Below are 20784 nucleotides of genomic sequence, written 5' to 3'. Positions count from 1 at the left end.
CATGCGGGGAAACAATTCTTACCTCGCAGCATCTCCACCTGTCAGACACGCCCTCCAGCACACTTCTATTAACAGTGGGACGGTTTACAAGCTAAATGGCCTGTGTAAGGCCGGTTTAAATGTAACCCACTAGGCTGTGCAAGATTGTTCTTGGTACCTCCCTACACTTTCCCTTCTCTTGCTCTGATTACTCCCTTCCAGTGCAGGTGAGCCCGGAAAGCCCTTCCTCCCTGACCTTGGTACAAGGTATTTATGTCGCTTTGCTTTGACAAGTTTCCAGTTTTCTAATGCCAAAGCTGATTTCAGTTTTTCAGGGCTGTAAGATCCTGGGTATGAATGTGGAAGAGCGTAATACACTCGGTTAACATAACACACCATGTATGCTACATGAATACCATACACGCAATTCCTGGGAATGCGGTATATGCAAAGCCAACACAGACGTACTTGCTAACAAAATGACGACTCTCAAAAGGCAGAGTGTGGACAGTTACATAGATTTTGTTTTTAAAAATAGTCATGTATATTTGAGAAAAAACGTTTAAGATGAGCCCCTCCTCGTACCCTAAAATGCCCTCTGCATGGACATTTGCTACTTTATACACATTTAAAATCAATGCCCATGGCTCAAACATCACGTCTGTATGTACTGGCAGGGGCTCGACTAAAGTGTTTGTTTAACTTAAAACAGAGGCCATCAATGTGCCTCGAGCCAGTGAGTTCAAATGGCAGGACCACCATTTCCAGTGACAGCCTTCGTTTCCTTGGATTTCCAGTCTGACAGCTAACGTCACAAGCTATGCTGGGCCTGCTGGCTTCCTGAAAAAGAGTCTACACAGTTTTTCACCCGCTCATGGATCCCGCTCTCATCAATGATCAACGGTGCGTGAAATTCTTTGTTTTCCACATACTTCTCCAGGCCCTAAAAGGAGAAAAGAGCAGCTGTTAGGAAACAGGTGACCCCAGTCCAGTGGAACTGGCAGCATTAGCAAGGCTCTGCCTGCTTCCAGACAGGAGCTAGATACTTAACCAAGTGAGGAGAGCAAATCAGGAAGGTTTGGTTTAGTAGTTAATCTCTGGGCCCATCTGCATGGTAACTTTTAACTGCAATATCATGTCCATCATCTTAATCAGTTATAAAATACAAGGCTCTGTTCTGTCTACACAAGGGACTCAGCCTTTCTAGACGACTGGCTCCCCTGCAGAAGCCTGATTTGTCTTGTGTACCCCCATTAAAAAAGGCTTGCTTACAAAATCAGACAGAACAATCTCACGCGTCACAGCACACTGGTCCTGACAAATTGCTGACCGACTCATTTTTGCCTATGATTATAAAATCGACTGGCATATAAATATTATACGTATGATAAGCAATAAAACACGTCAGTCTGTACGAAGTGTACGTCTGTGCGGATTTCACTAGTGCTTTTATTAGAGCCTGTTTTAAAACTAGGCAAATCTGTAGAGGAGTTGCTGTGGAAAGTCCATGGGTACATATTCCCCTGGCTGAGAACCATTGGTCTAAACAGCAAGGCCTCTGCCGTCCCATCTGCTGTGCCGCCCAAGTGGTTTTCCAGAGTTCTGGAGGAGTCTGCGCAGCTCTGAGGACATGTATGCAGAGCAGCATCTGCAGCAATGCATTCTGGGATGTCCTCCAGCACAAGGAGGAACAACCAACCCAGTTACACAAATATGGCTGGGAGAGGGGTGACCCACACGAGCTCAGGGTACCAGTTAAAGACAGCGTGCTCACCTGGGCCCCTCTGCCCAGTCCTCAGCCACGTTTGGCAAACACTGCCTGTGCACGGGACAGGAGAGGTACGGTGCACCGACTAAGGAGCCATCGAAGGGGTGGCAGCTGGACTGTGTTCTGCGGACTGAAGTGGCCCTACCCAAGAAATGCCAGCTTCAGATTTGCTGAGCAATGCCGCTCAAAGCAAGGGCTCTATCTGCACCAAGAACCCAGGGATACTCCCTTCAGCTACTAATCATGCACTGCATGGTGTTGCAGAACACTGATGCAGCCCGTTACAGCGTGACACACTGTGACCTGGGGGACTCACTGCTGTATTCACTATGTCGCCAACAGGCAAAGGGGCCACGTTTTTACAGAGGCCAAAGCACACCAGCCTGCTCAGCAAACACACAAAGCAGACTTCACCCGGCAGGGGCAGAGTCAGGCCCCTCTGAGCAGGAGGCCCAGGCAGGCTTCCCAAAAAGGAGGGTCTCAAGCACACCTTCCTCCCCCTCTCTAGGACAGGCCACCTGCACAACCCACACAATCACCCCCAAGCCTCACTAAGCTGCCTTTTCATATGTGGTGTCAGCTAGAAAGAAAAAACCACTTACTTCTCCACCATAGGAGACGAGGGGAGAAATTTCGCACTGAACTGGTAAGTCGTTCGCGTCCTTCAAGCTACGGCAGAAAGAGAAGAGTCATGAGTGCTAAGACAGAGGCGTCTGGTTGAGGGGACTCTGCCGGTTACAGCCTTGGAGAACTCAGCCTCAGGCAGTAGCAGCCTTCCGGTGCACACGCCTGCTCCAGACACCAAGGCGGGAACAGGCTGGCACTTGTGCACTCACGGTTGATCCTCGCTGAGCTAAGACAGAGCAGCGACGGATGAGGTGGACCCTGTGGAGTGACCCTGTTCTCGTTGCCCTCGACCAGCCGCTCCCACAAGCTGTAGCCGACTGCTTGTCTGGACCAGAGCACAAGCAGTAGCCATTTAGGAGAGCCTGAGCCGGTCTCTGCATGCGGGGACTCCGGCCTAGCCTCACGATTTCCCTCAGCCTCCTTCAGAAGCTGGAGCGCATTTGGGTGCATGTGCAGTTTGCCAAGGACTGCAAGCAGCTCTTGGTAGCTGTCACCCAGCTTTTTTAAAAGGAAATTTCTTCCAGGACTCCACACAAGATGGCAGGCCCAGCCAGAGCGTGTCCACACTTCAAATGCTGCAGTGCACCACTGCGCACACGGCCACTACCTACGCCCACGGAAGCTGTTCTCCCGGGGGAGTCGGTAATCCACGGCCACCAGGCTGTAGCTACGTCAGCTTCCACCCGCCCAGTTGTTCAGGCAGGGACTCTGCTCAGCGAAACACTGCTGAGCCCCGGGGCTTGGTCACAGCCCCGAGCAAGGAAGGTGATCCTGGGCATGTGGGGAGTGAGGTTCGCTGGGAGGGCTCCAGCTGCACAGGGGTTGGGCAGACACAGTGAGCCCTCCCTGTGAGAAGGCCAGGAAGTGGGAGAGGGAGGGTCACAGTATGGAGCTGCCCTGCCTGCCCAGCCCCTGTGCAACTGGATCCGACCCAAACCCCCTCACAAGCTTTGCCTCCCCCTGCATCCACCCCACAGACTCACCTCCTGCACCAGAGTCCCCTGCCAAGTTCACCCCGCCCCTGCCAGCAGTGCAGCTTCCTGCAGCTGGGGGACGTTTCTGGGGGTTGATCCGCCCAGCCCGGGCTGTTGTGCGAAGCAGAGGTGAAGTGGGAAAACTACCTCCATTGTTCCCCTCCTCTCCCTAACGTCGTCCCTGGGCAGCCAGAGCAGCCCCGGACCCCTGCTTTCTCCCCACGGTGCCTCACCTCTCCCCTGGCTATCCCGGGCCACAAACAGGCGCAGCTGTGTGTGTTGCAGAATGAATCACAGAACCAAGCAGCAAGTTGGAAAGACCACTCCCCCCAGACCTTACCCCAACCACATGCGATGCAAGGCTCAGGTGGAAACGCTTGACGGGAACAGCATTCCAGTGAGTGTCCCTCACACAAGCCTGAGATGCCGACCACTGAAGGGGGCAGTCTCCATTTAGGGCTAGAAATACACACACTCTGAGGGTATGTCTAGACCGCATCCCTCTGTTGGCAGAGGCATGACGATTAGGCAGGGATTTAAATATCCCGTGCCTAATTTGCATAAAATGGCCACCGCATTTTGTGGACTCAGCACTTTGTTGGCAAAAAGCAGCAGTCTAGAGGGGGATCTGATGAGAAAGCCTTTTTTGACAGATCCTGTAAACCCCCTTGAAGGAGGCATAGGGGATCTGTGGAAAAAGGCTTTCTTTCTCGACAGATCCCCCTCTAGACTGCTGCTTTTTGCCGACAAATGTATGCAAATTAGGTGTGGGATATTTAAATCCCTGCCTCATTTGCAATGCTGACCTGCCGACAGTCTAGACATACCCTGCGAGTCCGAGTTCAAATGCCAGCAAGCTTGACTGCAGGCTTCTGTCGGAAGAGATCTTCTGAAAATACTTCTTCCTATAGAGTGTCCACACTGCCCAAGTGCATCGAAAGAGCCTCCGTTCAGTGGGGACGCTGTCTCACGTGAAAGCTGTGATTGCTATGGACGGAGTGGCCACCAGGCTGTTTCCTCTTCTTTCGAAGAGCTCCCTCTTCCCCGTCCACACCTGACATTTTCCAACAGAGCTTTCGCAAAAAGGCATCTTCCTCGTGGAAAGAGGCTTACCAGTGTCGGAAAACCCCCTCTGCTCTTTCCATGGTTTTTCAAAAGAATGCAGTTGCAGTGTGGACACCAGTGAAGTTTTTTCGGAAAAAACTCGACATGGTAGACGCAGCCTGAGCCAGTCAATGGTGCTGGAGGAACACTGACAGGGGGCCACAACCAGCCCGCACCTGCTTTGTAAGGACCTGAAGGGCTCCTACACCCGTTTCCAGGGTGTGTTCTCTCGCCTGTTCCCAGTGTGCACCAGACTCAGGTCCACGCAAGAGAGAGCGCAGCCACAAAAGGGAGCTGGAGACTTTCCTGGCTCCTGCACATCAGCAAATGCAGCTAAGTTCTGCCTGGAGTTACAGCACTCAGAGGAGCAGGCGGAATGAACGCACACAGGCCTGGACACGCGACAGGCCCCAGCAAGACGACCTGGAATATCAGAAATCATTGCACTTTGCATCTAGTGGCCAGGAGAAGCAGCAGCCACAGGAATCCTTAGCAGGGCATGCTCCCTGTTTCCCAGCATGCACCCTCACTGCCATTCTGTTAGTAGCTCCCATCCAGAGGCCAGAGAGCAGGAGCGAACCGCGGCTCCCCAGGCACCTGGCCTTGCAGTGAAATGCAGAGCCCGTTAGTACCTAAGCAGAGCCCCATCACCACGCATGGCACACAGCCTGGCACCAGATATTTACTTGCAACGGGCATCGGCTGGGATGGCATCTGGCCTTCCACGTGTCATGCTGTTGTGTGGGAACAAATAAGGGTTAATGAGGACCGAAGCAAACGGAGCTGGAACCAGACCAAGCCAGGAGACAGAGCTGCTCTTCAGACTCTTGCTCGGGCCCCGGTGGAGCTGGTGAGAGGGAAGGCCTGCAGCCCAGAGCATCCATTAGAGCTCTACCACCGGTCCTCGGGCTGGGCTGCATGGTGGTGAACTCTAGGAACCGCTTCACGGAGGCAGGGGAAGGCAGCTGGCCCCAGCCACGCCGTGTGCAGCTACTGGCCCGGCAGAGCTCAGCCCCAGGGACTGGCATACGCGCCTGATCTCTGCAGGCTGCAACTCCACCCAGGGCAAAGCTCCACTGGCGGCAGCTAGCAAACAGCGCCCGAGACCAGGCCTGCGCAGGAACTCTGAATGGCTGCCCAGCAGCAGGGAACTCTGTGCCTGCTCTGCTTCCAGTGTGCCCTGCTCAGAAAGGACTAGAGCGCCGGCGGCCCAGGCTCTCCACACTGCCCCTCGAACTCCGGAGGGCAGGGGAGTGCCCCCCGATAGGCCAGGCAATGCAGCTCCCACGCTGCCCAGCGAGGTCCCACACAGAGCCAGACGTCTGCGCTCCCGCCAGCCCCCCAGATGGCCCAGGAGTCAGGGTGGGGCCGCTTACCGGGGAATCGCAGGGATGCGGGTGCCATTTTCATCCACAAAGTGGCCCCCGGCATTGAGGACCCAGCAGTGGTGCAGCGACATGAGGGCGTGTCGGGCTGTGGTGGGATTGTCCTTCCCGTTCTGACTGTCTGCATTCTTCAGCGGGGAGAACTCGTCTTCACGCAGCACTTCGTACACCACAAACCGCCTGCAGCGGGGCAAGGCAGGAACCACTCAGTGCCCCCGAGAGCTCGGCTACCAGCAGCACAGCTAATGCCAGGGCGTCACAACTGGCTCCTCTGGGCCGAGGCACTGACCCACTCAGACCTGGAAGTCCTTAGGGACCTGGGCCTTGCAGCCCTGGGCCGCACCGTGTCCCCTGCCCTCGGGGTGGGAATTCAACGCATTCTCCTTGCTGCTGGCAGCCCAGAGACGCTCTGCTCAGATGAGAGCTCAGGACTCAAGTCGTCCCCAGAGGAAGGGGGACTGAGATGGCACCAGAGGGAGCTAGAGGTTTCTCACCCCAATTCCAGGAAAACGCCCCCCCACGTTGTATGGTTTGGTAGTGGTGACCTGTGGCAGGGCGTGACGGCAGCCCACAATGGGAAACCATGTGGGGGTGGAGCAGGAAGCAAAGAACTTCCCCACCCTGTCGTGCTGCTTCCTTCACAGAGGGTGCCACCTGGGGACCCGGACCCAGAGTCCATTATCCGTAGCAGCCAGCTCTCCCTGGCGCCGTGTGGAGAGCCAGGCCCCCGCGTGCGGCCACGCGGACCCTACACAGTATGCACTGGAACCCCACGCTGGGCTGGCCTTGTTGGGAGACGGCCGGGCTCACCGCCTGGCTCAGAGCATCCCAGCACCGGGCACGCCCAGCGCCTCCCTGGCAGCCCCGGGGACAGGCTGCAGCAGAGCTCTACCGTCTGCCTGGCGAGCAGAAGAGCCTGGCGTACTTGGCAAACGGGAAGATGTCAAAGACAAACTTCTCCATCTTGATGCCGTTCGGTTTGTCTGGCTTGACCTGCTGCCCACTGCTGAGGTCCACGTACGGAATCTTCTTCTGGGCCACGTGGTGCTTCAGCTGAGGCTCGTAAATGCTGCCAGGGCAAGAAAGAGGCGTCAGTACCGCTATGGTCGGCAGGCCCGTTCTAGACGCTGCCAATCCAACCCAGGAGCGGCCCGGAGTGAGCGGGGCTCCCTCGTCCTCCCAGCTGCCTTCTCGTTCGGCCCCCAGCCCTGGGCACGTTGCTTACCCTACAGCCAGAGCACAAGACACGAAATCCCACTGACCCCTGAATGCCCTCTGGATCAAACCACTTTTCCCTTGCTTCTGGGGCGCCGGCAGGCCCCCACCCCCTCGGCGGGTTGGCCTGCTGCAGTGCAGCAAGCCCAGGTGCTCCCAGGCTTCCACCTTCTGCTGGGAGGCGGGAGAGCAGGCAGAGCAGAGCACAAGGAGGGGACGAAGCAGGATGCTGATCTCCCCGCCCGATGCTGAGCACGCGATGCTCCTAGTGGACCTGTGCAGGGCCAGATCCTGGCCCTGGCCCCGTGCTTTGTTGGCTGCACATGTGCATCCTGGTGCCACTTACTAACCTTCTAGACAGCCCAGTGGGGTTTCAGCCCTTGCTGATCAGAGGTTAGTTTCCAGAAGCAGGTTTTGGTTTGTTTCCACATTTACCCACCAGTGACTGTCCCAGTTCACACATTCGCAGCCCCAGCAGCTAGTCACAGGAGGAACAGGGCAATATTAGCCAGTGTGTGTGTGTGAGAGTGGGGGGGGGGGGAGGCTCAGGTAACCCTTTTACCCCCTGCCGCTTGGCTGGCTGCAAGCGCGATGTCCGCAGGGCACTTTGCCTAGCTTGTACGGCCAGGGCCATGCTACTCTCTGAAGGCACCACAGAGCTCAGAGCAGCCTCCTTCTGGCCAGACCTGCCAGCCACCTGGGCTGCTGCACAGGGAGCTAGCTGTGAAGGAAGGGGCTAGTGCAGGAGACACGCTGGCCCCAGCCCCATGGGAAAGCTGCCACCCCTGGAGTGCTTAAGAGAAAGTGAGATGCTGCCCAAGAGCTTTTGCCTGATTGCACCGGGGTGAGGCTTGATTTCCAAGTGCAAGCGCTTCTCTCTGGCCCCGCATTAGCGCCCGGCCCCGGCCCCAGCTGGCCCGTACTTGACCACGTCTCTCAGAAAGGGCACGGTGAGGTAGTGATTGGCAATGTTGCCTGCGTTGAAGAGCAGCCGGCCATCAGGGCTGCGTTTCTGTGCTGTGGCCAACGAGATCTCGCTGTACTCCACCACCTGGTACGTGCCATCCACGCTGCACACCACACCCACCGGCTCCATGGGATTGGTCTTCTCCACCACCTGCCCAGAGAACACACGGGGACTCACGACACGGCTTTTGCCCAGGAAGTCCCTCTACGGGGGAAAGCGGGCTCCCTCAACCGGGTGGGAGCCCCTCCCACGTCAGCTCCCAACTTTCACAGAGGGGCCGGGTGGGAGCCCCCCCCCACGTCAGCTCCCAACTTTCACAGAGGGGCCCAGGTGGGAGCCCCCCCCCCACAAGGTGGGAGCCCCCCCCCCACGTCAGCTCCCAACTTTCACAGAGGGGCCCGGGTGGGAGCCCCCCCTCCCACGTCAGCTCCCAACTTTCACAGAGGGGCCCAGGTGGGAGCCCCCCCTCCCACGTCAGCTCCCAACTTTCACAGAGGGGCCCGGGTGGGAGCCCCCCCCCCCACGTCAGCTCCCAACTTTCACAGAGGGGCCGGGTGGGAGCCCCCCCCTCCCACGTCAGCTCCCAACTTTCACAGAGGGGCCCGGGTGGGAGCCCCCCCTCCCACGTCAGCTCCCAACTTTCACAGAGGGGCCCAGGTGGGAGCCCCCCCTCCCACGTCAGCTCCCAACTTTCACAGAGGGGCCCAGGTGGGAGCCCCCCCTCCCACGTCAGCTCCCAACTTTCACAGAGGGGCCCGGGTGGGAGCCCCCCCCCCCACGTCAGCTCCCAACTTTCACAGAGGGGCCGGGTGGGAGCCCCTCCCATATCAGCTCCCAACTTTCACAGAGGGGCCCGGGTGGGAGCCCCCCCTCCCACGTCAGCTCCCAACTTTCACACTGCTGCTTGCGAAGGTAAATCTACCCGCTGCCCCCTCCCACGTGCTTCCCTGGCTCCTGGCCTCTCCTGCACCAGCGACCCAGTCCTCACCTCCCAGGAGCACTGTTCTGCCAGGAGAGGACTTCACTGCCACGGGCAGCTGCTCTCCTGTGGCAGCCTCTGGTGCACCTGCAGGACAGCCTGCCCCAGAGACTCCCTCCTGCTAAGGGGCCTGGCTCTGCAGCTGGAGGATGCTGCATGCTGCCGTGCCCATGGGGACGCATCGGGGACACGGAGCTGGGGAGAGAAAACGGCCAGCGTGGGGCCTGCCCGTTGCAAAGCACTGCACAGGAGACTGGGCGCTGAACACTCGCGCCTCTGGGCCCACCACTGCAACTGGAGCCGCGGCGCTGGCCTGGGTGTCTGGTTTGCTGTTCTCCCTCCCGCCATGCCTCGATCGCCCCTTCGCGCGACTGCAGCGCTTCTCGCTCCAGCGGCGCTAGCCGTCCTCTGGTCCATGCATTGCAGAGCGGCGAGCTCTACAACGCCTAACCCCTTAGCCCTGTGGTACATTTTTAAAACATGGCATATCTGGGGGGTCGTGCGTCTACTGGTGGCACGCACCTGCTCCGTTCTTCCGAGCAAGCCAGCTCTGCGTACCCAGTGCTCCTTCTACCTGCCAACATCCAGTCCACACGGCTGACAAGGGCCAGGTAGCGTGACACGTGAAGCAAGAACGCCAGCAGCCTGCGTTTGCAGGGGTGGCTGGAACGCCGGCAGCCCCAGTGACGGAGGAGGACGGGAAGGAATCAGTCTCTTCCCTGCAATGTTAGGACTGCCTCTCAGCTTACGCATCACCCTCTAATCTGTGCACAATCCCAGGCCCTGTCTACCCCACACACAGGTGCAGCACCAGCAGGAGGGGAAAGCAGAGGTGTGCGTGGCATCAGCTGCCTCCCCCCTGCCAAGGGAGAAGGGACGGCCCTTTCACCTCAGCAGCGCTCCTCCTGCAGACCCCAGGCCCTGGGCTCAGAGGGAGTGAAAAGCAGCCGTTTCCCTGGATTCCTGCTACCCTGGGCCATCTCTTCCCTTCTGGTCTCTTCAGCCAGCTCAGACCAGGAGCCGGGCACTCCAGCTCTGCTTCCCCGCAACCTCCTCCTACTCAGGAAGGGGACCAGCAGGGAACTAGAGCCTACCCCACTCCAGGCAGAGCTACAGCGTACGGTCACACCAGAGCACGCTCCCCGCAGCACAGGAAATGGCAGAGCCAGACTCCCAGGCTTCTGGGATCATCAGGAAACTGCTCTCCCGAGGGAAGAGGCGGCAGGGAGCAGTTTACCCCAGGCAGGAGTAGCCAGCCTGGCTCTGAACTGCTTCTGCTAGGAGACAGCCGAGGGAGGGGGGAGAGAACTGATGTGATCGGTCCAAGTGGTGTCTGGCAGCAGAGAAAAGAATCCACTAGTGAAAAGCTAGTCAGCCACACGAGGGAGCGAGAAAGCCGGCCTGCACGGACCGGCCTGGTGTCTGAGAAGGGAGGGTACTTGGTGCGCATGGAGCGAGCAGGCAAAGCAGATTCTGCTTGGACTAGTAAGTTTCCCAGACAGCCAGTCTCCAGCAGGGGAGGGGCTTGCTCCAGAAGCGCTGAGGTGAACTGTGCCCTTCCACAGGACACCGTGCTGCTACCCTGGTGTCCCCGCAATCCGTCTTGACACCTACTACTGGCATCAGGAGCACCAGCCCCAGGCAAGCCCCACGCAGGTATCTCTGGCTGCAGTGACACTTCCAGCACCCAGCCCTCCTGACGTGCACCCGCATGGTGCTGACTGTACAGTTCAGGCTGACAGCCATGCCAGCAGCCCAGCTCTCAGTGAGAGCTCTGAAACAAGCAGGCCAGCAGCAATGCTCCAGCCTGCCCAGGACTCTTCATTTTTGCATAGCCCCAGAGCCACTGAGCCTATTTGATTCCAGGCTACTAGACCCGAGCAAGACTTCCCTGCATTTGCTTCTCTGGGGGGTAAGGACAGTAAGAGAAGTGCCTGGTCCCCCAGCAGGAACATTTTGGGTACAGAGGGGTAGCTCTATTGTGGAGGATGCAGTAGTCGGGGCAAGGGCGGGGGAAGAGCGATCAGTCCCACAGGCAGGAACCGAAGTGTCGAACCGCTAAACCGCACACTTCCAAAATCCAACCAGAACTCCTTACACCCCAGCCCCTCCCTCCTGTTCTCTAGCAAATAGCATGTCAACACACATCCCCCACTCAGGGCCCAGGACAGACCTGGCCTGGGCTCTCTGCCTCAGCTGTGGCTGGTGGTGGTAGAGTGTAGTGAACCAAACTGGGGATCGCAGGAACAAAGGCAGCTGGCTGCTGCTCCAGAAACTGGATTCTAACCCTTCTCTCCCCCAACAGAAAAGAGGCAAATATTTTCTTCAAGGATTGACTCAAATATTAAAGAGGACGGCAACAAATGTAAGTGACAGCTCAGAACACATTTATTCAGATTCTTGGCTCACTAGGCTAGAAAATGGTGATTTAGGGTTTTGAAATTTGTCAGGCTACATTGGGATGTAAATAGGAATTCAATTAATAACTTTCAAATGTTTGTGCATTTTAACTAAAATGACCTTGATATATTAAAAACAAGATTGCCCCCAGATGTTTAAAGCTTAGTCACTTAAAGATGCACATTCTTGTAGGATTTTTGAATACCTAATTTACTGAAATCAGCTCCTAGTTGGTTTCTCAACTATGAACTAGCCCAAACGAAGAAAGCATTCTCTGTAACTTCTAGCTAAACTGAAGGCAAAAGTTCTCAACAGGAATTGAAAAATAAGTATTTGCTCTTCTGTAGAGTCTGATTGTGATACTTAATGAAATTTATTAAACCACTGTTTATCAAGCTAGCTTGAGTTCACCCCAGAAGATAGCTCCCCTGCAATTCTGTATAATAAAACCGCATTAACAAATTCAGGTTTGGGAACTCACTGATCAAACATTTATTTAAACTGTTTTAATAGATCACAGTAAGGCGGGTCACTGCTAATTTCAAGTTTAATTGTACACAAGTATTGGTAATTTGGATCACTTCGGGACTGCCTGTTGTATTTATTCCCTCTGAAGCACTGGCTGTCAGAAGACAGGAAACTGAGCTAGATGGACTGGCCATTCGTATGTTCTTACATCTTTGTTTCTCATCATTTTAATCCAACAGTGCAGGTGGACACTACGGTCTATTTAGTCAGCCTTCTGGTTTAGTAGACAACTTCAGCAACGTAAACACCACTGCTGGAGTACCTGAGGCTGAGTTTCTCTGGTACTCCATAGCGTCAATCCTCTGTTTAGCACAGACCGGGCCTCGTTTTCTAGGTCTGACTGGTGACCATGTGGCCTGCTTTGCAGAAGGCTAAGCAATAGCAGCTGTAAGGCAGCAATGGGAACTGTGCTTTCAATATCTGAAGTGTGATGAAGTTCCAAGTACTCTAAACAAAAGATCAGGCCCTAGGCTGCTCCAATTGGCACCAGAAGTGAGCTGCCACGTGGCTTTATTCTGTGTTTTGGTTTCCCTGCTGTCAGTGAGATGCCACCCACTGATCTCCCAGGCGGGAGACACCATGCTCACTAACGCCCACGCAGCGCTAAGACACTAGGATGAGAGCACCACAGGAAAGCCCGGGAGTTACTCTATTGTGCACTTGGATGGCAAACAGTAAAAACGTGGGTTATGCACGAGGACAAACCTCAATACCCATTCAACCTGCTTCACACTCCTGCCCGTGCATGGAGTGAGGCGAGGCCCGGGGTGGTAGCATGCAATCGGGCCACTGATAGCTGGCCTACATGCATAGGAAACGCCTGGGATAAGGGTGCCCAGGCATCTAACTGGAGTGAGGATGCAGTTCTGTCCGATGCACTACCAAACAGCACAGGCGCCAGTCCAGGAACCAATGCCTGAAATAGCAACAGGCGCCTAATCTACTCCCCCTTCAGGGAGAGCGCCAATGGCTGGGCCATCCCAAAGGCCTGGCTGAAAAGAGGCACTGGACTGGGACAGCCCTGGAGCCAATACTGTTCCCTGGGGAAGATCTGGGCTCCAGAACCTGAACATTCAGCAGAGTTCACTCCCTGGCACTTAGAGAAAAGCTTCACACTCCAAAGCACCCGCAGCAGACGCTGCTGCCAGCCCGAGCACTCCACCACTGGCCGTGCTTCTGACCCCCAAGGCCCTACTGCAGCCGAGCACTCCTCCACTGGCCGTGCTTCTGACCCACAAGGCCCTACTGCAGCCGAGCACTCCACCACTGGCCATGCTTCTGACCCACAAGGCCCTACTGCAGCCGAGCACTCCTCCACTGGCCGTGCTTCTGACCCACAAGGCCCTACTGCAGCCGAGCACTCCTCCACTGGCCATGCTTCTGACCCACAAGGCCCTACTGCAGCCGAGCACTCCTCCACTGGCCGTGCTTCTGACCCACAAGGCCCTACTGCAGCCGAGCACTCCTCCACTGGCCGTGCTTCTGACCCCCAAGGCCCTACTGCAGCCAAGCACTCCACCACTGGCCGTGCTTCTGACCCCCAAGGCCCTACTGCAGCCGAGCACTCCTCCACTGGCCGTGCTTCTGACCCACAAGGCCCTACTGCAGCCGAGCACTCCTCCACTGGCCATGCTTCTGACCCCCAAGGCCCTACTGCAGCCAAGCACTCCTCCACTGGCCGTGCTTCTGACCCACAAGGCCCTACTGCAGCCGAGCACTCCTCCACTGGCCGTGCTTCTGACCCCCAAGGCCCTACTGCAGCCAAGCACTCCACCACTGGCCGTGCTTCTGACCCACAAGGCCCTACTGCAGCCGAGCACTCCTCCACTGGCCGTGCTTCTGACCCACAAGGCCCTACTGCAGCCGAGCACTCCTCCACTGGCCGTGCTTCTGACCCACAAGGCCCTACTGCAGCCGAGCACTCCTCCACTGGCCGTGCTTCTGACCCACAAGGCCCTACTGCAGCCGAGCACTCCTCCACTGGCCATGCTTCTGACCCCCAAGGCCCTACTGCAGCCAAGCACTCCTCCACTGGCCGTGCTTCTGACCCCCAAGGCCCTACTGCAGCCGAGCACTCCTCCACTGGCCGTGCTTCTGACCCCCAAGGCCCTACTGCAGCCGAGCACTCCACCACTGGCCGTGCTTCTGACCCCCAAGGCCCTACTGCAGCCGAGCACTCCACCACTGGCCGTGCTTCTGACCCCCAAGGCCCTACTGCAGCCAAGCACTCCTCCACTGGCCGTGCTTCTGACCCCCAAGGCCCTACTGCAGCCGAGCACTCCTCCACTGGCCGTGCTTCTGACCCACAAGGCCCTACTGCAGCCGAGCACTCCTCCACTGGCCGTGCTTCTGACCCACAAGGCCCTACTGCAGCCGAGCACTCCTCCACTGGCCGTGCTTCTGACCCACAAGGCCCTACTGCAGCCGAGCACTATCAGCTGAACACGGCCTGCAGCAGCATTGCTGGCAGCGAAGTGAGAAGGGCATGAAGCCAGCCTGATCGAGCTGCACAGTCTGCTGCCACAGGCATCCTATGGTGCCATGTGCACAGCTTCAGGCATGGATTGGTGTGGGCCGAGTCCAGGGGCTAACATGGAAGCAGCCTGCAAACCTCAGGGCAGTGAGGTCAGTGCCAGCCCCTCTCGGGTCTCTGGAGCCCATGTCAAGGGAGGGGCTGGGGACCTGGATACCGCCTTGGGGAGCATGCTGCTGACTCCTGCCAACAGGGCAATTGTAACAACTGTGTCAGGGCACACAGGGGTGTAGGCCCAGCTCCTCTGCCCTTCCACCCTCTGCAGCCCCATTACCTTTGCACCACACTCCGCTTCCTTCTGCAGGCAGAACCCAATGAACCTGGGATCAGCCACCTTCACCAAGATGTTGTCAACGCAGTACATGTGGATGCTCCAGATGCCACGCCGCTCCATGTCCTCCACAATGCCATGGGCACCCAGGGCTCGGTACAGCCCCCCGTTGCCATCTGCTCAGGCAAGAACACATTATGCACTAGAGGCCTGCAGGAGTGAGCATCCGAGACCGTTCCCAGCCGGGCGCCATGGGACCCAGAGACTGAGAGAAGCTGCCAGGGAGCAGGCTAGACATTGGGAAGAGGGGCCAGGGAGCCCAGGCCAGATCTCCTCTGCCCCTGGTGCCCTGTCCCATCCCATCCCTCATGCAGGGGCCTGGCACTGCAACCCTGCAGCAGAGGCTGGGCCAAACAGAAGCCGTCATGCAGCCCTGAGCAGGGACACAAACAGTTCCTGGTTTAGCTGTTCCACGTCGGGGCCTGCTGCGAGGTCCCGGCCCGGCGTGGATGAACCGCTTTGCCCGCTCTGGGGGAGAGGAAGAGCAGTCGTAGCCAGAGCAGCGTGTGCAGGGACAAGGGGGCGACAAGACTGAAGTGTCTATGGGGAAGGTGGTGAGCAAGGTGCCCAGGGTCAGATCATGAGGACCAAAGGGCTTGTTCTAACAGCAGAGATGCAAAATTGGGGCCAGGCCTCAGCTCAATACAAGTGCCATTGTTCCCTAGGGGCTGCAGGGCACCAATGGCCAGGGTCCAACTAACAATGGCCTGATACCCTGACCCTCCCCCATCCAATGGCATATGGGGAGATCCCTGCATGGATACACAGTTCTGCACCTGGACCCACATCCAGAGTCCAGATACCCATGGAGATACAGTGGATACCTGTGGACTTGCAGGGCTCTACATATGGGGTAAGCGAGCTCTTTGGCATCCCAGAGCTACTCCCTCAGCAAGTCAAGGGAGGAGTGGTAGGACAGGCGTGGCTCTGCAGAAACACACCCTCCCCCAGGGATAAATAGGAACCCAGCTGTGCTGTAGCAGAGCAGGCTGCTGCCCCTAGATAACTAGGTACCATACAAGAGGGGCACTCCTAGTCTGCAGGCAAAAGGCCTGGCTGTGTTAGAGCCATGTCTGCCTAAGGGAGAGGGACAGGCAGGCAGGCGCACGCTAACAGCAGAGACAGGGATGTAATGGCATTAATCCTGCAAAATGCTTTGGCAAACTTGGCCTGAGGAGAAGCAGTGATCTGCCTGAGAACCAGCCTGTGCGCATGTCACCCCCACAAGTCCTCACCCTCCAATCTACCCTGTCCCCCCGAGAGATGTCCTGGGCGAGGCGGGCGGTGTTCCTACACTGCACTCAACGCATTGCCGTCCACTGCTCTCGGGGACTGCCCCGCTTGCGGCCAGCCAAAGCAATACTGAAAATCCATCGGAAATGGGGGCATGGTGCTGAATTTGGCACAGGCCACGAAACAGGTTTGCAACATCCACAGGACTCTAACAAAGCAATTCTGCATCTAACACCTGCCAGCAGCTGGCTCCATCTGTCTGAGGAGTGCGAATGAATTTTCACTGCCCTCCTACCCCCAGGAGGTTTACTCCCATCTCCTCAAGGCTTTTCACCATTACCCTCCAGATCTTGCACTGGAAACCCTCCAGCCAGAATGATCTCTTGGTGTCCCAGGCCTGCTGGAGCAGTTCACACCCCTAAACCCCCACTAAGGGGCTGTCAACTGCACAGACCTGGCGCCATAGAAACTTTGCCCTTCTCTTCCAGAAGGATCTTGCCATCAAAATCCATGGCAGGCAGCATCCCTTGCTGGAAGATGATCACGTTTTCCTGCTTTAAGCCGAAGTAATTGTGCTCCAAGAAGAACTCTTTTGTAGATTCCATGGTTCTGCTGCTCGTCATGATGTACCTGCCACAGCAAGAACAACCCAAGTACGTCTCTGGGGGCCAGACTCTGTGCCTGCCTAATCAACACAGGATTGCTTCTGGAGCCCACATACAGCCAACAGGACCCTTGGGACCAGGACGCATCAGAGCAGCTCACAAGTCTAACGCTGAGTCACATCAGCATTTCCCCAGACCAGTGAACTCTGCAGCATCGCATCCACTGACACATCAGTGCGGACGCCAGGAAGGGTCCTGGCAGGGGAAAGCAGGATGCTGTCCAGCGGGAAGTAAGACTGGCGCTAGCTCTCTTCAGGGGTCAGTAGACTGAGCTGTCTAGATCATCTTTGGAAGGTTCACCCCCCCCAACCTCATGGCACCAAGTAGGCTTGAAGGGAAGCTGGGGACACAAGCCTGCTTCTCTCCTTGGCTCAGGAAGTGTCCTGGCAAAACCAACACCAAGTCCACACAGACCTTGACACATTGTTAGCATGCTCCTTTGAGCCTCCTTGAGCAGACCTGGACAATACTGCAGGGTAATTTGGCTGAGGACGCTGTCAATGGCATCTAGCTCTGCTGCTGCATGTTGCTAACTAGCTTCTGAGCCCCCTCCAGCAGCCACCCAAGGGGTCTCCAGACCTTTGGGGATTCTGCGGGAACAGGCAGCGCAGCGCATAGTAGGATAAGGATTCTAATACTAGCAACAGTCATCAGGAATACGGTAAATCTGTACTGACGCTGGTCTCCCTCAATGCCCTAGGCAGGACAGTAGCGCAGACCCAAGATGGACAGCTGGAGTGGGGCACCTACTGCCCACAGACCAGATCCAAGCCCTTGCTCTTTTTCATCCAGCCTGTGGACCACACATTCAACCCAGTCTGGGAGAGCACCAAGGGACAGGGCTTCCCGCCCATGGGGCTGGAGTCACAAGCCCCAGCTAGCCCCACTGTGGGGGGGAGCCCCAAGCATGTGCGTTGAATGTGTATGTGTGGCACGCCATTTGTTTTGTCAGCGGGTTAGCAGCCCCGATACTCTTGCATCCTTTTTTGTATCCCAGAGCGAGGAGGACACACAAGCTGCTCACAGCGGCAAGGATACAGCAGTGCCGGAAGCCAGTGACCAGAGGAGACACTTTCAAGAGGAAAATGAACCAACTGACCAGGGAGAAACAGACATGACACCAGTGCACCTTAACCTGGTAATTTACAGCCTCAGAATTGGCATCCCATGTCTGCATTAGGACTTCCTGTGGGGCGAGCAGCAATACCCCTGCCGACTGCCCTCATGTCAGCAAGGTCAAAGCAGAGCTCAGTCGTGCCCAAGTCTGCACAAGGGAAACAAAGCCAGGACCAGACCCAAAGCCCTATCAGGAGGCCTGACAATCCACTTCCCTTACCATGGAATGACACACTCAGTGCCATGCTGTTCTTCAGCCAGCTGCTGCAGTTTCAGAATACGCTCAGCTTGGATCTGGAAGAGCGTTTTGTGGGATGGCAACCCCACGTCATACATTCCCTTGGGATAAGAAACACCCAGCCGCGTCCCCTGTCCACCCGCGAGGAGGAGGACAGCTACTTTGCTCTGAGAAATCTGATGGAGACCTAAACAAGAAAGAAAAGTAATCAAAAGCTTGCCCTTTGCACATGACACCTTCCAGCTTCTGAGCAGCAGCAGCACTGGAGCCACAAACCTCTAGCACTCAAGCTGCCTGGCTCTGGGGACGAAGGAAGCACAGCCAATCCCACAGGCTCTGCAGTTAGGCAAGGGGACGGGATGGGAGGGGGAGAGGAACATGCATACTGCTCTGTTGTCTGGGTCAATCATAGCCAAGGAACTCTGTCTGGAAGAGACAAGAATGAGCTTCAGAGCAGCCCCAACAGGACTAGACTAAGTTCTGGGCATGCATGTGGTGTTTACCCCACACCCTTCTTGAGAACAGCCAGCATCACACCACTCTACCCAGGAGTGGCCTGGAAGGGCAGGGAGGGGATCCTTTGCAGGGACAGAACCTCAGCCAGCAGTTTCATGTAGTGACTGTGTGGGAGGGGCTGTCAGATGGTCCCACCGCAGCCATGTAGTCCAGGTTCAGTCAAGTCTCTTTAGATTTGTATTTTACCCCAAAGCATTGGGACCCACTGTGCTGGGCTTCAAGGACCAGGGAGTCAGCTGCCCTCAACTCCTTGTGGTCTGCCAGACCTGGGACAGCCTGGACCAGTGATCCTCAGACTGAGGCTAGCAAGCCACATGATCTCCTGCAGCTGTGTCTTAATGCCAAGGCATCTTCTAAGTTACTAAACAATCAGGATACGTCTTCTAGGTTAATCACCACCGACAGCTGAAAAGCCAGTCACGTTGCAGAGTGTGTATGCACACCACCCACTTGTCATGCTATTGAAATCAGGCTGGACTAGCTCTAGTAAATCAAACACGGAACTCACAGCTGCAGCCCTTTCGAGTAATTGCTAATTTGGCTGCTAAGCCCCGCCCCAGCCCAGACGAGCCGCACCGCGGGAGATAAGCGCTGGCCACGCCAGCCTGCGCTGGAAGTCACCCGCCCGTGTAACCCGGCCCTTGTGAGGTACGGGGGGGGGGTCTCCAGGGGCGGGGGACGGGACCCCGCGGGTAGCAGCGCCTCGGACCGACCCGGACACACTAGCCCAGGGGCCGCTCCGCCCCGTGCAGACCCCCCCCGGCTACCCGGCCCCCCCGCGCCCCGCCCCCACCTTGCCGCTCCGCCCCGTGCAGACCCCCCCCCCCCCGGCTACCCGGCCCCCCCGCGCCCCGCCCCCACCTTGCCACTCCGCCCCGTGCAGACCCCCCCCGGCTACCCAGCCCCCGCCCCCACCTTGCCGCTCCGCCCCGTGCAGACCCCCCCCGGCTACCCGGCCCCCCCGCGCCCCGCCCCCACCTTGCCGCTCCGCCCCGTGCAGACCCCCCCCGGCTACCCGGCCCCCCCGCGCCCCGCCCCCACCTTGCCACTCCGCCCCGTGCAGACCCCTCCCGGCTACCCGGCCCCCCCCGCGCCCCGCCCCCACCTTGCCGCTCCGCCCCGTGCAGACCCCCCCCGGCTACCCGGCCCCCCCGCGCCCCGCCCCCACCTTGCCGCTCCGCCCCGTGCAGACCCCCCCCCGCGCCCCGCCCCCGCCTTGCCGCTCCGCCCCGTGCAGACCCCCCCCGGCTACCCGGCCCCCCCGCCCCGCCCCCACCTTGCCGCTCCGCCCCGTGCAGACCCCCCCCAGATACCCGGCTCCCCCCGCGCCCCGCCCCCACCTTGCCGCCCCGCCCCGTGCAGACCCCCCCCCGCGCCCCGCCCCCACCTTGCCGCCCCGCCCCGTGCAGACCCCCCCCCGCGCCCCGCCCCCACCTTGCCGCCCCGCCCCCACCTTGCCGCTCCCACGCGGGCAGGCGCTCGGCGTCGCGCGTGGCGCTGCCCAGCACGGCGCGCGGCAGCGGCTCCATGCGCGTGTCCAGCCCGAGGCGCGCGCCGCCCTGCCCGGCCCGGCGGAAGGCGGCGCCCAGCGCCCCGCAGTCCAGGCCCTGCAGCTGCTCGCGCAGCGCCCGCCGGCCCGCGCCGCCCAGCTCGGCCCAGAAGCGCAGCACGTGGCCCTGCCCGGCCGCCTCCAGCCCGCGCCGCAGCGCCTCGGGCTCCATGGCGGGCGCGGGCCCGGCCGGCCGCGCGCGCTCTTATAGCCCCGCTCCAGCCGCTTCCGCCCCTCGGCCCCGCCCCCGGGCGCGCCCTCACCTATCGCCTTCCTCCGGGCCGGCCCCGCCCCCGCGACCACCAATGGCGGCGCTCGGCAGACGGGCCACTTCCGCCACGTGCAGGGGCCGTGACGCGAGCCTATTGGCTGAGAGCCGGCGTGGGCGGGGCCACAGCCCCCTCCTCCCCATCGCCGACTGCTCCACGTCACCCCCCTTCGCCGGGCAACGCCTGGCCGTTACCATGGCAACGCCTCTGCTGCCACGTCAGCGGCTGGGGGGGGAAGCTCCCTCCCCCCCCCTAGAACCACAGAACCCTGCGACTGGCGGGGACCCCCGGAGGCCACGAGTCCGCCCCGCCCCCAGGTAGGATCTGGGGGGGCCCCCAGCGGGGAGAGACGGGACCGGCCCCCCCCCAGCGCGGAGAGACGGGACTGGCCCCCCCCCCCCAGCGGGG

At 58.7% G+C, this 20784-nt stretch overlaps 1 protein-coding gene across 2 annotated transcripts; it reads right to left on the bottom strand.

The window, feature by feature from the left end:
• Window positions 1-485: 485 nt before the first annotated feature.
• UAP1 (UDP-N-acetylglucosamine pyrophosphorylase 1) lies at window positions 486-20295 on the bottom strand. 2 transcript variants are annotated; one of them, XM_075937087.1, is made up of 10 exons: window positions 20012-20295; window positions 18025-18229; window positions 16478-16653; window positions 14734-14906; window positions 7976-8169; window positions 6763-6906; window positions 5829-6017; window positions 5139-5186; window positions 2350-2416; window positions 486-922 (listed from the first exon to the last, which is right to left on the bottom strand). In XM_075937087.1, the coding sequence occupies exons 1-10, from the start codon at window positions 20277-20279 to the stop codon at window positions 791-793; spliced, it is 1596 nt and encodes a 531-aa protein (XP_075793202.1). In that variant the 5' UTR covers window positions 20280-20295; the 3' UTR covers window positions 486-790. The 2 variants fall into 2 exon arrangements, with proteins under 2 accessions (XP_075793202.1, XP_075793203.1); XM_075937088.1 differs by lacking the exon at window positions 5139-5186.
• Between the last annotated feature and the right edge of the window lie 489 nt (window positions 20296-20784).

The sequence above is a fragment of the Pelodiscus sinensis genome, chromosome 9 (genome assembly GCF_049634645.1).
Source record: "Pelodiscus sinensis isolate JC-2024 chromosome 9, ASM4963464v1, whole genome shotgun sequence".
NCBI lineage: Eukaryota > Metazoa > Chordata > Testudines > Trionychidae > Pelodiscus > Pelodiscus sinensis.
Note: the sequence above shows the minus strand (reverse complement) of the source record. Positions and strands in the feature narration are given on the sequence as shown.